This window comes from Corylus avellana, chromosome 8, assembly GCF_965113065.1.
Source record: "Corylus avellana chromosome 8, dhCorAvel1.hap1.2, whole genome shotgun sequence".
NCBI lineage: Eukaryota > Viridiplantae > Streptophyta > Magnoliopsida > Fagales > Betulaceae > Corylus > Corylus avellana.
In genome coordinates this window covers 20968461-20983618 of record NC_142497.1, presented here as the reverse complement: position 1 = coordinate 20983618, position 15158 = coordinate 20968461, and the positions used below count along the sequence as shown (strand labels likewise).

The 15158-nt window shown below is 35.8% G+C and overlaps 1 protein-coding gene and 3 pseudogenes across 1 annotated transcript; 2 read left to right on the top strand and 2 right to left on the bottom strand.

Annotated features, from left to right (window-relative positions):
- Positions 1-810: 810 nt before the first annotated feature.
- On the bottom strand, positions 811-2657 carry LOC132162754 (UDP-glucose iridoid glucosyltransferase-like; annotated as a pseudogene).
- A 1663-nt stretch (positions 2658-4320) lies between these two features.
- On the top strand, positions 4321-5045 carry LOC132163642 (18.5 kDa class I heat shock protein-like; annotated as a pseudogene).
- Positions 5046-9454: 4409 nt separating this feature from the next.
- LOC132164447 (flavonol 3-O-glucosyltransferase UGT76E12-like) lies at positions 9455-11518 on the bottom strand. Its single transcript, XM_059574960.2, has 2 exons — positions 11007-11518; positions 9455-10502 (listed from the first exon to the last, which is right to left on the bottom strand). The coding sequence occupies exons 1-2, from the start codon at positions 11491-11493 to the stop codon at positions 9634-9636; spliced, it is 1356 nt and encodes a 451-aa protein (XP_059430943.2). The 5' UTR covers positions 11494-11518; the 3' UTR covers positions 9455-9633.
- A 1060-nt stretch (positions 11519-12578) lies between these two features.
- LOC132163108 (17.5 kDa class I heat shock protein-like) lies at positions 12579-13348 on the top strand (annotated as a pseudogene).
- The last annotated feature ends 1810 nt before the right edge of the window (positions 13349-15158 follow it).

Here is a 15158-nt window from a genome sequence, read left to right as displayed (position 1 = left end):
CTTCATATTCGACTAGCCAGGTTAAGCAAATACTCATATGTAAACTAATTTCTTAAGCCGTTTAAGAGTACTTGAAGTTAAATTTTTTTAAAAAAACAAAAACATTAAATATAAGAGCCAGCTCGTGAGTTGGCTCGGCTCGACTTATTATTAGCTCGAGCTCGATTTTTTTGACTCGCCCTTGAGCTCGACTCGAGCTCGAGTAAAATTTAAACGAGCCTAGCCTAACAAGGAAAGCTCGCTCAAGCTCGGTTCATTTACACCCCTATGTACATCTCTCTGCAGTGGTTGAAAGAAAATTTAAAGGATTTTTATCAGGCAAAAAGAAAGCAGATATCTGTCTGAGAAGAAATGGCCCTCTATTGTAAGTACGAGTGTAAGCGAGTGAATATGTTTGCGAGCAAATTCGAGATCGGCTTGTATAAGCTTGACTTATTTATATTGTTGGCCATGGGTTATGAAATAATTCGGTTAAAACTTGATCCAATATCTGCTGATCAGGGTAATCTCGTTGAACCCATGTATAAATCATATATATACTCATTAATTCATAATTACTTTTTCTTTCGAAGAAAAAAAAAAAAAACTACTTTTTTAGACTAAATGCAAGTCTATTTTGCAAAATAAAAAATTACATATATTATTATCAAACATAGAAATACATAGAATCAAGCGCGTACCTCTCCAACTAAAAAGGTCTTTTCTAGAAAGTAGAAAGCAATACAACAGTACTACGATGGACAACAAAAGGAAAAGAAAACAACAAAAAAAAACAAAAATTATTAAAAATATAGGACCTCCATAGTCATATTAAAATGACCTGATCATCTCCACTAGCCTATTCATGGAATTGTAAGAAGAACCACCTTCTTTAACGCAAAGTTTAACATTCTCCTTCAAATTTTTAGCCTTTTCCCTCATGGCCTCCCCTTCTTCCCCCACCATAAGTTTTTTCACGGATCTCTCTATTTCACCTCTTACTAGATCCCTTTTCAATTCTAGGCCTACTCTCCATACATGGCTAACATATCTTGCATTTATTTTCTGGTCCTTGAAACTTGGTCGGCATATCATTGGAATTCCTTCACAAATGCTCTCAAGCGTTGAATTCCATCCACAGTGGCTCAAAAATCCTCCCACTACACTGTGTGCCAAGACTTTCTTTTGGGGTGCCAATTTCATAATGTAACCCCTCTCGCCAATGTTTTCTTTAAATTCTTCAGACATTACCTCAATCAATTCTTCACCAAGAACCGAGCCTGGCCGAACCACCCACAAGAAAGGTTGATGGCTGTTTGCTAGCCCTCAAGCCATCTCTGCAAGCTCTTTGATGTCCATGAATGCCACGCTTCCCAAGCTTACATATATAAATGACTGATTTATAACTTTGCTTATCAAGCTATGCCAAACAACTAGTGTCTTCTTCCAATAAGCTACTAGAGGAGGTCGAGGCCATCCTATGCATAGGGCCCATTGTGAATATTGGAACTTGCCATTGATGTTGGATTTTTTCCAATGAAGAATTTTCAAGGAAGTCAATTGTATTATAAATGATGGGCGAAGATGCCTTATTGTTAAAAGCTTTACTCACTAGTGCCAAATAGTTCACGAATTTTTCCAAAAATAGGTAGATCTTTGAACCTGAGAGAATGGAGCTTTGGAACTAGATCCTGCAACTTTGATTCTGTAATTCAAAAAAGTTTGAATGTAAGCAATTAGTTTAAAGGGCGATAATCATTTGACAGTAAGAAGATCAGGTTAAATCACTTTAGCCCCTGAGCCAACAACCTTAATCAAAATAGTTGCATGAGCTAAAAAAAATGTGATACTTAGATATATCAAACTCTCATTTTGTTACAATTAAGCCTCTTGTTAGCATTGACCAGAGTGGATGAAAAAACAATATTTGACAAAAATCTTCCAGAAATACCCTCATTTTGACCATTGAAAAATCAAATTTACCTTTTATAATTATTAATCATTAAAAAGAGACTAGATTTTTTTTTTTTTAAAAAAAAACAATGGAACGGAGGGCGTTGGGATAGTAGCGGCTCGTGGCCAACCCCCAGCCACCTTTAGCTACCCCATCTTCCTTGATTTTGGGAGTGCTCCGGGTAGTATTGTACCTAAAGGATAAAGCAAGAATTACGTTATTGATGGAACATAGATATACCTGGGAAGGGGATGTGGCCTTCTGCCTTTAGTTGGACAAGGGCAGAACGAGCAAGAAAATGGGCAGCATTACTGGTAGTTAAACTAATGCTTGGAAGCTTCAGAGCCTTTGCCTCTGCTTCGGAAAAGCACATGAGCTCGTCGTGAATGATGCAGGCGATTCCTTCGTCCGAGCCCTCTTGGCTCATCACTTGAGCCAAGTACTCCTGGAAACATGCTTTGTAATTGGTACTAAGCTGCACCATAGAAGCTACTATCTCACCAGTAAAGTCGGGGGCGGATGAGGTATCTAGCAAGGGAACAAAGCTGAAATCTGGGTGGCTTGAAGGATCGGGGAAGTTGTACTGGGCGTGAACGACGGTGATGGAGAAGCCAATGGAGTGGAGGATGCTTCCCAACTGAAACATTGGGTTTATGTGGCCTTGGAACAGCCATGGGACTAGCACCACCAGAACACGTCGGCGTCTCTTCCCTTGCTCTTCCATCTCTCTCTCTCTCTCTCTTTCTTCTCTCCCACACAGTTTTGTCGGCTCTGCGTATGCAATGACGAAGGTTCAGAGTTTGGACAATTAATTGCATTCGTCTGTCAAGATAACATGCAACTATGCCGACCACCCTATTTTGTCATTTTCAAAGTGTTGGAACATTTATTCTTTTGGGCTCAAGTCATGTCAGCTCCGGGACTAGGACCACCCGGGGACATCGACGTCTCCTCCGATTCCTTGCTCTTCCGTCTCTCTCTCTCCTTCTCTCCCACACAGTTTTTTCGGCAATGCTTGGCACACACTATTATTGCAATTTAAACACTACTACGACATGCATGCGTGATGTCATATTATTGCAATTTATCTTCATCATCTTTTACATGTACGGTTGATAAGAGTTTTCACGATGGTTTTCTACATTTTTTGAGCATTTTTAGTAGATTGATGAAATTTTTTATAGTTGGATATTTAACTTTGAGGAGAAAATTGTAAAACCCATAAAAATTTAAAATTTTCAGGGATAAGTGAAATTTCCGGGTAATATGCGATAAAAAATGAATCAGATAAATTTATGAATAAAAAAAAGTCTATATAACACTCAAACTACTAATAAATTAACAATATATGTTAGTTCTTGTATATTAGCTAATTCGGTGAGCAAAACGGAGCTTAAATAGTATTTCTATGCTCTTTGTCCAGACACGAAGAGAGAGTCGTTAGAACAGGAATTCCCACAAGACCGTTGCATCCCCATTGCAGGCCATGTCTGGACAAGGTGCTGGGCTGTCCGGACAGGCTTTCCAGCAAGTCCATGAACGCAGTTTCATGGCTTGCTGTCCAGACAGGCACTAACCCTGTTCGGATACCCCGTAGATTTTATGCCCAAAACGTTTGTTTTATGTGGGCACCCAGGTCTGGGGTTTTGTACATATTATAAATACATCTTTATAGAACTTGAGCGGGATGAATTTCTGCCCTAGCATTCGTCAGAGGCTGAGCTAAGAGTGATCATACGTTGTGAGCTATAAACCGTTACTTTTAGAGTATATCTGTTAGTTTGATTTTGTGCTTTGATTGAGAAATCTATCGGAATGGTCTAGTAAAGGAGAATCACATTGAAGAAGATTATGAGTAAAGAGACGAGTTGTAGACTTGTCGATCTTACAAAGCCAATGTCTTGCAAAGGGTTGTAAGTGTTTCTAATGTCTGTAATCTCTAGATAATTTTTTTTATTGTGATTTCCTGGATTTGGCTTTCCTGCAGAAGTTTTACTTTTAGATCGTTTTTTAAAATGTTTTATCTTCGTCACCAAAATATATTGTGTCTGATTGTTTTATTGCTTTACATATTTTGGTGAGTAAATTGTTTATTGCCTCTTATTTGTTAATTCCGCATTAATTGGTGTTTGGAGTCGGCATAACATTTTTCAATATCCCTAAAAAACTTTTAATTTGGACAATGATCTTTCAAACTATCAAAAAATTGTCAATGTTTCCCAACCACAAAAATACCATTAATAAAATGAAAATAAACAAATTCTAAAAAAAGGAAGGAAAAAAAGAAAAAAAGAATTATGTTACCATAAATTTAGTAAAGAGTCACAGGCCCAATAAAATGTAATGGGGGCCCATGATGAATATCAAACCCAGAATTCCAAGCCTAACATGAAAACAAACTCCGGTAAAGACTCCTCGTGAAAACCCACAATTGTTCAGGAACGTTCCAGCAAGTGCCTTTTTTCTTTTCTCCCGAAAATACTAGAATGGTCCTCTCATCACTTCAAATACCCAACCTATCCCTCCGCCAGCAAACAACCAACTCCGAGTACAATTACAAACAGAAATTCGAAGAAGCTTTCTCATCAACCACACAATCCTAATTTCTTTTGCAGTATTTCATCGAACATCAAAATCGCAGCGAGAATGTCGATCATCCCAAGTTTCTTCGGTAGCCGACGAAGCAGCGTCTTTGACCCCTTCAAGGATTTCCCCTTCCCCACTTTTCCTGAACTTTCTCAAGAAAATTCTGCGTTTGTGAACACCAGAATCGACTGGAAGGGGACCCCAGAAGCTCACGTGTTCAAGGTCGATCTCCTGGGGCTGAAGAAGGAGGAAGTGAAGGTCGAGATCGAAGACGACAACAGAGTTCTCCAGATCAGCGGAGAGAGGAATGTGGAGAAGGAAGATAAGAACGACAAGTGGCATAGGGTGGAGCGCAGCAGCGGGAAGTTCATGAGGAGGTCAGGCTGCCGGAAAAAGTGAAGATGGGGATGTGAAGGCGTCCATGGAGAATGGGGTTCTTACAGTCACTGTTCCAAAGGAGGAGGTCAAGAAGCCTGACGTTAAAGCCATTGAAATTTCGGGATGAGCTTGTATCGGTTGGATTGTTTATAGGATTGTTAAGTGAGCGAAACGTCTCGCGAGCAAGCTCGGGCTTGGCTCGCATAAGCTCGGCTCGTGCTCGACTCGAATATTAAATGAAGCTCTTCATGAACACAAATCCTAGCTCGAATATTAAACGAAGCAAGCTCGGCTCGACTCAGTTAGGCTTGTGAGCAAGCTCGTATAAGCTTGTGTGTGTATATATATAAACTAAGTAATACATAATTAATTATAAATCTCATAATTATTAAAATCTTAAAATTGCATTTATATTTAGGCGTTAGAGAATGAAAAATTCTAAACCCTTCGTGATCAAAGAGAGAGAGAAATCATTAAAAAGACATCGATTCAATTAGAGCAGACCCAAACGAAAAGAGAAAGAATCAAGCAGAAACTATTGAGGGAGATTGCAAAAGGCATAAACTATTGAAGAATCATACAGACCCAAACACTATCACTACCTGTTTGATGAGCGAGAGTGAGAGAGTGGGAAATGAGAGTTCATGTGGAAGATGCATTGTGACTGGTGAGGAGGATTGAGAGAGACGTTGAAAAAAAATAGTTTTTTGTAAGGGGCGTTGTCCCAATGCAGTCTGAATGCAACCTGTTAACTTATCCCACATTGTTAAGAAAACATTAATCTCCAAATTTGCTTATCTATAAAAGGATGCATATCTTCTCTCTTTGAAACCAAATGCCTTGTTGTATTGACTCAAGCTCCATTCTCGACTAGCCAAGTTAAGCAAATACTCATATGCAAACTAACTTCTTAAGCCGTTTAAGAGTACTTGAAGTTAAATTTTTTTTTAAAAAAAAACAAAAAAATTAAATATAAGAGAGCTGGCTCGGCTCGACTTATTATTAGCTCGAGCTCGATTTTTTTGGCTCGCCCTTGAGCTCGACTCGAGCTCGAGTAAAATTTAAATGAGCCAAGCCTGAACAAGGGAAGCTCGCTCAAGCTCGGCTCGTTTACACCCCTAATTGTTTAGGTCCTGAAATAAATATTAAATATATAAATAAATAAAAGTGTTTAAATAAATTAGATAAGTAAATATAATTTGGATTTTGTGTAACGATGGTTTCAAATTCAATGTGAATTAACTTTTACTGGGCTTTGTTTCGTGGATATTTATGGGTGAATGCTTACTTTTTTTCCTCCCACTGACCTATTAATCTCTTGACGATCTTCCAACTTCTTTTTCCAAATATATAGTTAGGTGTGTTTTCCATTGTGAATACTGGAACTTGCCATTGATGTTGGATTTTTTCCGATGAAGAATCTTCAAGGAAAGGAAGTCAATTGTATTATAAATGATGGGCGAAGATGCTTTACTGGTAAAAGCTTTGCTCACTAGTGCCAAATAGTTCACTAATTTTTCAAAAATAGGTAAATCCTTAACCCTAAGAGGACATAACTTTGGAACTGGATCTTACGACTTAGATTTTGTAATCCAGAAAATTTTGAGTGTAAGTGATTAGTTTGAAGGGAAGGGCTATGATCATTTGACAATAAGAAATTAAGGTTAAATACACTTTAGCTAGCCCTCTCGATCTGATAGTTTTTTTCAAAATAGTTTATTGTAGAGACGTAGGAAGGGAAGAGCCCGTATTGGACAGGGCCCTCCCCCAAATTTTAAAGAAAAAAAATTTTATATGTATAAAAATAATAATAGTAAGGAAAAATTGTATTTTTAGTCAATGGGCCCTTCCCAAAAATAATTTTTTGCCATTTTCAATTAAAATTTTGGCTCTATTCCAATATTTTTTGGCCCGATTTTTAATTTTTTTGGCCCTATGTAATAAAAATTTTGGCCTATTCCTAATTTTTTTTTTTTTGGTTCTACCCATTAAGCTTTGTTTGGCCTTGACCGATTCAAGCCCTTTATCCTCGTTGGGGGTAAGTTGCTAGATTAATGGAATAGAAAGAGAATATGAGTATTATAAATATTAAGAATATTGGTTGCTAGAATTTAAATATTTAATCTGAGAATTTGACACAATTTTAAGTTGAATTCCTCATTGTATTTAAGTACCGGTGATTAAAAAAAAAAAAAAAAAACTTAATAAAAATTTTCGCTTGGGCCCCATCCTTTAAAATTTTCTGGTTCCACGAGCAAACAAGTGTGACATTTAAATATATCAAACTATCATTTTGTTACATGAATTAAGCCCCTTCATTAGGATTGACCATTAGAGTGGATGCTAGACAAAAATCTTCCAGAAACATGCAGCGACGGCAAGCATTGGCTTATTGATGGAACATAGATATACCTGGGAAGGGGATGTGGGCTTCTGCTTTTAATTGGATAAGGGCAGTACGAGCAAGAAAATGGGAAGCACTACCGCTGGTTAAGACGATGCTTGGAAGCTTCAGATCCTTTGCCTCTGCACCACCCCGGAGACGTCGACATTTCTTCCCTTACTCTTTCATCTTATTTTTTCCACACATCAATCAAATTTGTTACGATTCGGATCTAGTGAGTTTGGATTAAATAGTTTTCTGAGTGGTGTCCAACGGCAGTGCGTATGCAATAATGACTAAGGTTGTAAAGATGCCCACCACCACCATCTACTGATCATTACATCGGACTATTCACAATTTTGTGATTTTCCAAGTGTTGGGAGAGGTGGGACATTACTTTTTTAGTTTTTCTTGGCTCAAGTCATGTTGTCGCCCTATTTTCTTCTACTTTTCGTTTTAAATTTTTATTACTAGACAATAAAGATATTTTCTTTGGTAATTTAAGAAGATATTGAGACAATTAATAATTTAAAAATACAAGGATATGTATGATTTTTTATATAATTTTTACTCATGCTTTGCCTCATACACCTACAAAAATTAAGCAAAATATGGACGTTTGCAAGGAGACATTTTTGTCTAAAAAATGTCTCTATTTAATTAGGGACGTTCAAATAGTAACATTTTACAAATGTCCATATATATATATATATATATATATATATATATATAGTGACTAAAATAAAATTTAGAAATGTTTGAACAGTAAAAATGTCTCTACAAGGTAATAAGTTTTGCAAAACATCCTATTTTGAAAGGGGACGTGACAATAGTGTGCACGTCACCTTTTTAAAATGTGACGTTTTGCACTGTTTAAATGTCCATACTCTTTAAAAAAAATTTTAAAAAAAAAAAATTCCCCAAAAAATATTTGTAATAAAATATAAATAAAACATAAAAAAAAAAATCAAATTAATTTCTTTTTTTTTAAAATAAATAAATTAGACAGGTGGCTGAGTGTTGTTGAAATTTTAAATGTACTCTTAAGTGCACGAATCATTTTGAAATATAGGTTTACAAGTGCGAGGTCGAACTCATAAGAATTTTAAACAAAAAGTAAACAATGCAACTAATATAAACAGAACAAATAATTAAAGCACTAAACTATTAAGATAAAAATAACCAAAATAAACTAAAAATTAAATTAACTAAACTAATTTAATAAAAGTGAGATTTGATAAAATTAATGAGAAAAACACTAAGGCTTTGGGGATTCACCTAGCATTCTATTAGACATATTTTTTAACTCAATGAGCTAGATAGAAAATCAATTCTCCTAATCAGGAAAATAAAAGAATTAAGCATCAATCAAATGTAAAATAGACTGAACATTAATTTGTTGAGAATTTGATTTAGGCCTCTTTTTTGCCTCCCACCGACCCATTATGGCATTATTCTCTTGATGATCTTCCTTTTTCTTTTTTCAAATATTTAGTTAGGTGACCTTTTTTTTTTCTTTTTTTTTTCCGATTGGAAGGGGAGGATATTTACTCCTAATCTGAACGGAGGAGATTACAGTAGAATTTTGGTAATTTAGTATAATTAGAACAGACCAGCTAAACAATCTAATAAAGTCATTAGTGATGATATATTCTAACAGTAATTACATTAAAGCACAGGGATGATTTTGATTTTGATTTTGAAGGATTAGGAAGCTGCACATGTGATTAGTTTTTGAACTATAACTTTTGTGTTGTCTGTACCTTTAGTCACTTCCAAAAAAAAAAAAAATTCAATTTCTGCCAAAATTACCATTGACAGTGATTTTGGGTATTGCGGTCATTATATACAAAATTTAGTGTGTACATTTCTCTTAGCAACTGGTTGAAAGGAAATTTGAAGAATTTTTATCAAGCAAAAGGAAAGCAGATATCCGCCTGAAAAGGAATAGCCCTCCAATATTGTAGTTGGTAGGGGTATAAGCAAGCGAATCCGCACGTGAGTGAACTTGAAATCGGCTCAGTTAAAACTTGGTACAATAACTGATGATCAGGGTCATCTGATTGAACCCATGTATAAACCATATACATACTCATCAATTTATAACTACTTTTTCTTTGAAAGAAAAAAAAAATTACTTTTTTATACTAAATGCACGTCTATCTACTTGCCAAATAAAAAATTACATAGATTATTATCAAACATAGGAATACACGTGCCTCTCCAACTAATAAATAAGAAAAGGTCTTTGCTAGGGAGTAGTAAGCAATACATGCAACAGTACTACGAGGAAAAAAACAAAAAAAAATTATTATTAAAAATATTGGACCTCCATGTATAGTCCATAGTCATATTAAAACGACCTGATCATCTCCACTAGCCTGTTCATGGAATTATAAGAAGAACCACCTTCTTTAATGCAAAGTTCAACATTCTCCTTCAATTTCTTAGCCTCCTCCCTCATCGCCTCCCCTTCTTCGCCCACCATAAGTGTTTTTATAGCTCTCTTTATCTCACCTCTCTCTAGATCCCCTTCCAATTCTAGGCCTACTCTCCATTCATGGCTAACATATCTTGCATTCACTTTCTGGTCCACCAAACATGGTCGGCATATCATTGGAATTCCTTCGCAAATGCTCTCTAGCGTTGAATTCCATCCACAGTGGCTCAAAAATCCTCCCACTGCAACGTGTGCTAGAACTTTCTTTTGAGGTGCCCATTTCACAATGTAACCCCTCTCGCCAATGTTTTCTTTAAATTCTTCGGACAATACCTCAATTAATTCTTCGCCAAGAACCGAGCCTGGCCGAACCACCCATAAGAAAGGTTGATGGCTGTTTGCTAGCCCCCAAGCCATCTCCGCAAGCTCTTTGATCTCCATGAATGCCACGCTTCCCAAGCTTACATAAATGACTGATTTACAACTTTGCTTATCAAGCCATGCCAAACAACTAGTGTCCTCTTCCAATAAGCTACTAGAGGAGGTCGAGGCAATCCTATGCATAGGGCCCATTGCGAATATTGGAACTTGCCATTGATGTTGGATTTTTTTCAATGAAGAATTTTCAAGGAAGTCAATTGTATTATAAATGATGGGCGAAGATGCTTTATTGTTAAAAGCTTTACTCACTAGTGCCAAATAGCTCTCTAATTTTTCCAAAATAGGTAGATCCTTGAACCTGAGAGGATAAAGTTCTGGAACTAGATCTTGCGACTTAGATTCTGTAATTCAAAAAAGTTTGAATGTAAGCGACTAGTTTGAAGAGCGATAATCATTTGACAATAAAAAGATCAAGTTAAATTCACTTTAACCTCTGAGCCAACAACCCTTATCAAAATAATTTCATGAGCTAACAAATGTGATACTTAGATATATCAAACTATTATTTTGTTACAATTAAGCCTCTTGTTAGCATTGACTGTTAGAGTGGATGCAAAAACTACGTTTGGCAAAAATCTTCGAGAAATACCCTCATTTTGACCATTGAAAAATCAAATTTAGCTTTTATAATTATTAATCAATAAAAAGAGACTAGATTTAAAAAAAAAAAAAAAAAAAAGTGGAACGGAGGGTGTTGGGCTAGTTGCGGCTAGTGGCCAACCCGCGGCCACCTTTAGCCACCCCATCTTCCTTGATTTTGGGAGTGCTCCGACTACCCTTTGTGTTGTACTATTGTACCTAAAGGATAAAGCAAGAATTACGTTATTGATCGAACATAGATATACCTGGGAAGGGGATGTGGCCTTCTGCCTTTAGCTGGACAAGGGCAGAACGAGCAAGAAAATGGGCAGCATTACCGACAGTTAAACTAATGCTTGGAAGCTTCAGATCCGTTGCCTCTGCTTGGGAAAAGTACATGAGCTCATCGTGAATGATGCAGGCGATTCCTTCGTCCGAGCCCTGTTGGCTCATCACTTGAGCCAAGCACTCCTGGAAACAAGCTTTGTAATTGGTATTAAGCTGCACCGTAGAAGCTACTATCTCACCAGTAAAGTCGGGGGCGGATGAGGTATTTGGCAAGGGAACAAAGCTGAAATCTGGGTGGCTTGAAGGGTCTGGGGAGTTGTATTGGGCGTGAACGACGGTGATGGAGAAGCCCTTGGAGTGGAGGATGCTGCCCAATTGAAGTATTGGGTTTATGTGGCCTTGGAACGGAAATGGTACCAGCACCACCCGCCGGAGACATCGACGTCTCTTCCCTTGCTCTTCCATCTCTCTCTCTCTCTCTCTCTCTCTCTCTCTCCCACACAGTTTTATCGGCTCTGCATATGAAATGACGAAGGTTCAGAGTTTGGACAATTGCATTCGTCTCTCAAGATGACATGTAAAGATGCCCACCACCAACCGATCATTACATCGGACTATTCCCAATTTTGTCATGTTCAAAGTGGTGTGACATTACTTTTTTTTTTATGGCTCAAATCATGACGTCTCCGGGACTATCACCATACGTCGACGTCTTTTCCCTTGCTCTTCCATCTCTCTCTCTCTTTCTTTCCTACAGAGTTTTGTCGGCTATGCTTGGCAGTTGGCACACACTATCACTACTATGACATGAATGCGTGATGTCATATTATTGCAATTTATCTTTATCATCTTTCACATGCGGTTTACAAAGTTTTCCTCTCAATTTGGTCCGAGAAAATTTTTGACATATATGTCTTTTAAATATGTGAGAAGTATACGTGTTTTTAATATTAAGAATAAAGTTAAAATAAATTTTATTAAAAATTCATGTGCATCTTACATATTATTAAAAAAAATAGACACATATCACTTTTATAAGCTAAATTTAATAAAATTCTTTTAATTCAATTTGAAGAAAAACTTTGTTCATTCACCATGCTTATTCTACATTTTTAGTAGATTGATCAAATTTTTTATAGTTTGATATTAAACTTTGAGGGAGATAATTGCAAAATAAATAAACGTTTAAGGGAGTTAAAGAGAAGTTTCTCTATAATATGCGATAAAATATAAATCAGATAAAAAAATAAAAAATAAAAAAAAATAAAAAAAAAAGAGAAAAAAAAAAAAGAAGTTTATATACTTCTCAAACTACTATTAAATTGACAATATTCCTCCTAAAATTTTAATTGGGACAATATTTTTTCAAACTAAAAAATTGTCAATGTCTCCCTTCCCTTAATAAAATAAAAATAAACAAATTCTACAAAATGAAGGAAAAAAAATTAAAAAGAAAAAGAAAAAAAGAATTATGTTACCATAAATTTAGTAAAAGGTCACAGGCCCAATATAAGGTAATGGGGGCCCATGACGAATATCAAACCCAAAATTCCAAGCCTAACATGAAAACAAACTCTGGCCCAGACTCCTCGTGAAAACCCACAATTTGTTCAGGAACGTTCTAGCAAGTGCCTTTTTTTGTTTTCTCGCGAAAATACTAGAATGGTCCTCTCATCACTTCAAATACCCAGCCTATCCCTCCTCCGGCAAACAACCAACTCCGAGTACAATTACAAACAGCAATTCAAAGAAGCTTTCTCATCAACCATACAGTCTTTCACCGAAGATCAGAATCGCAGCGAGAATGTCGATCATCCCAAGTTTCTTCGGTGGCCGACGAAGCGTCTTTGACCCCTTCAAGGATTTCCCCTCCCCTACTTTTCCCGAACTTTCTCAGGAAAATTCTGCGTTTGTGAACACCAGAATCGACTAGAAGGAGACCCCAGAAGCTCACGTGTTCAAGGCCGATCTTCCGGGTCTGAAGAAGGAGGAAGTGAAGGTGGAGATCAAAGACGACAGAGTACTCCAGATCAGCGGAGAGAGGAATGTGGAGAAGGAAGACGAGAACGACACGTGGCATAGGGTGGAGCGCAGCAGCGGGAAGTTCATGAGGAGGTTCAGGCTGCCGGAAAATGTGAAGATGGAGGAGGTGAAGGCGTCCATGGGGAATGGGGTTCTTACTGTGACTATTCCAATGGAGGAGGTCAAGAAGCCTGACGTTAAAGCGATTGAAATTTTCAGGTTGAACTTGTATCCATTGCATTGTTTTGGTCCGGAAATAAATAAAGCGTTCAATAAATGTAATAAATTGGATAAGTAAATACAATTTGGATTTTGTGTAACTAATTAAATTAACTTTATTTTAGAAAATGTTAGGCTTACAAACATATTTTACAAAAAAAAAAAAAAATTATAAATTGATGTGGCTCAATATGAATGGATTTTTTAAAATTTAAATTTATCTCATATCTAATCATGCTTTGTAGGAGCACTAACAACAACTTTTCTAATATTTTTTCTCAATTTAGGGAATAAAATAACTTTTTAATTTCCTATAAAAAAAAACACTTCACAATAGATTCTCTTATTTATTTCTATATGAATTAAATACTATCTCTTTTTATCATTGCAACCAATGAGAAATGAGAGAGAATTGTTAGGACATGTAAAGAAGAGAGAATCAGTTTTTTATAATTTAATAATATATTGGGCATCTATAGTAATGTTGGTTATATTTAGAGTTTCGGATGCTTTTTTGTGATTTTTTTTTTGAAATTTTTCTCAAATATAGGAACATGAATGAGCTATAGGTTGTTTGCTGTCCATACTCTAAGCCTAGCGTTCCTCTTGACTTTTATTGGGCCTGTTTTGTGGATATTTATGGGTTAATATTTTTAGCCCTATTTTTTATTTTTATTTTTTATTGAGATCACTTAAATTTTTTTTAAAAAAAAAAATTTGAGATTTTCAAATTTATAAATTTTAACCAGTCATTTTATTTAAGCGTCTAAAATAAGCTATATTTTAGCATTTAATGTGAAAATTTAATGAGCAAGCTACATTCAAGGAATTTAATAAGTCATATTTTCTCATTAAATACTTAAACATGAATTATTTTAAACACTTAGATAAAATGAATGGTTAAGATTTATGAATTTAATAATTTCAAATTTAAAAAAAATTATAAAAATCTCAATCCACTTTTTTTTCTCCCACTTACCCATTATTCAATAATCTTCCTTTTTCTTTTTCCAAATATATCGTGAGTTTTTTTTTGTTTTTGTCGATTGGAGGGGGAGGATCTTTACTCCTAATATGAAGGGAGGAGATTACAGTAGAATTTTGGTAATTTAGTATTTTTAGAATTTAATTAGCACAGACCTGCTAAAGTTAAACAATCTAATAAAAATCATTAGTGATTATATATTCTAACAGTTATAACGTTAAAGCACAGGGACGATTTTCAAGGATTTGGGAGCTGCAGATGTGATTGGTTTTTGAACTATAACTTTTGTGTTGTCTGTTTACACTTTATAGTCCTGATTAATTCAATTATTGCAAAAATTACTATTAACTGTGATTTGGGGGTATTGCAGTCATTATATACAAAATCTAGTGCGTATCTAGTGCGTATGTCAACTCTCAGCAGCTGGTTGAAAGGAAACTTAAAGGATTTTTATCAGGCAAACGGAAAGCAGATGTCTGCCTGAAAAAGAATGACCCTCAATTATAGGGAGTGGTGTAAGCAAGTGAAACCGTTCACGAGCGAACTCAAAATTGGTTCATATAAGTTCAATTTATGTCCGACTTGATTATTTTATTGGCCATGGGTTATGAAATTCGGTTAAAACTTGGTATAATAACTGCTAATCAGGGTCATCTGTAGGGCTATCAAAAATTACCAAAAAATTGAAACTGAAAAACCGAAAAATTGGAAACAGAAAAATCAAAGAGCCGGTTGGGAAAAAACAAAAAATCGGGTACCCCGGTTCCGGTACCCAGTTTTTGGCACCCGATTTTACCGAGAATACTGGAACCATATAATAATAATATTTTTTTAATATTTTAATATATATTGAATTAATATATCTAATCCTTAAAGCTATAAACAAGTATTGGGAATAGTGTTT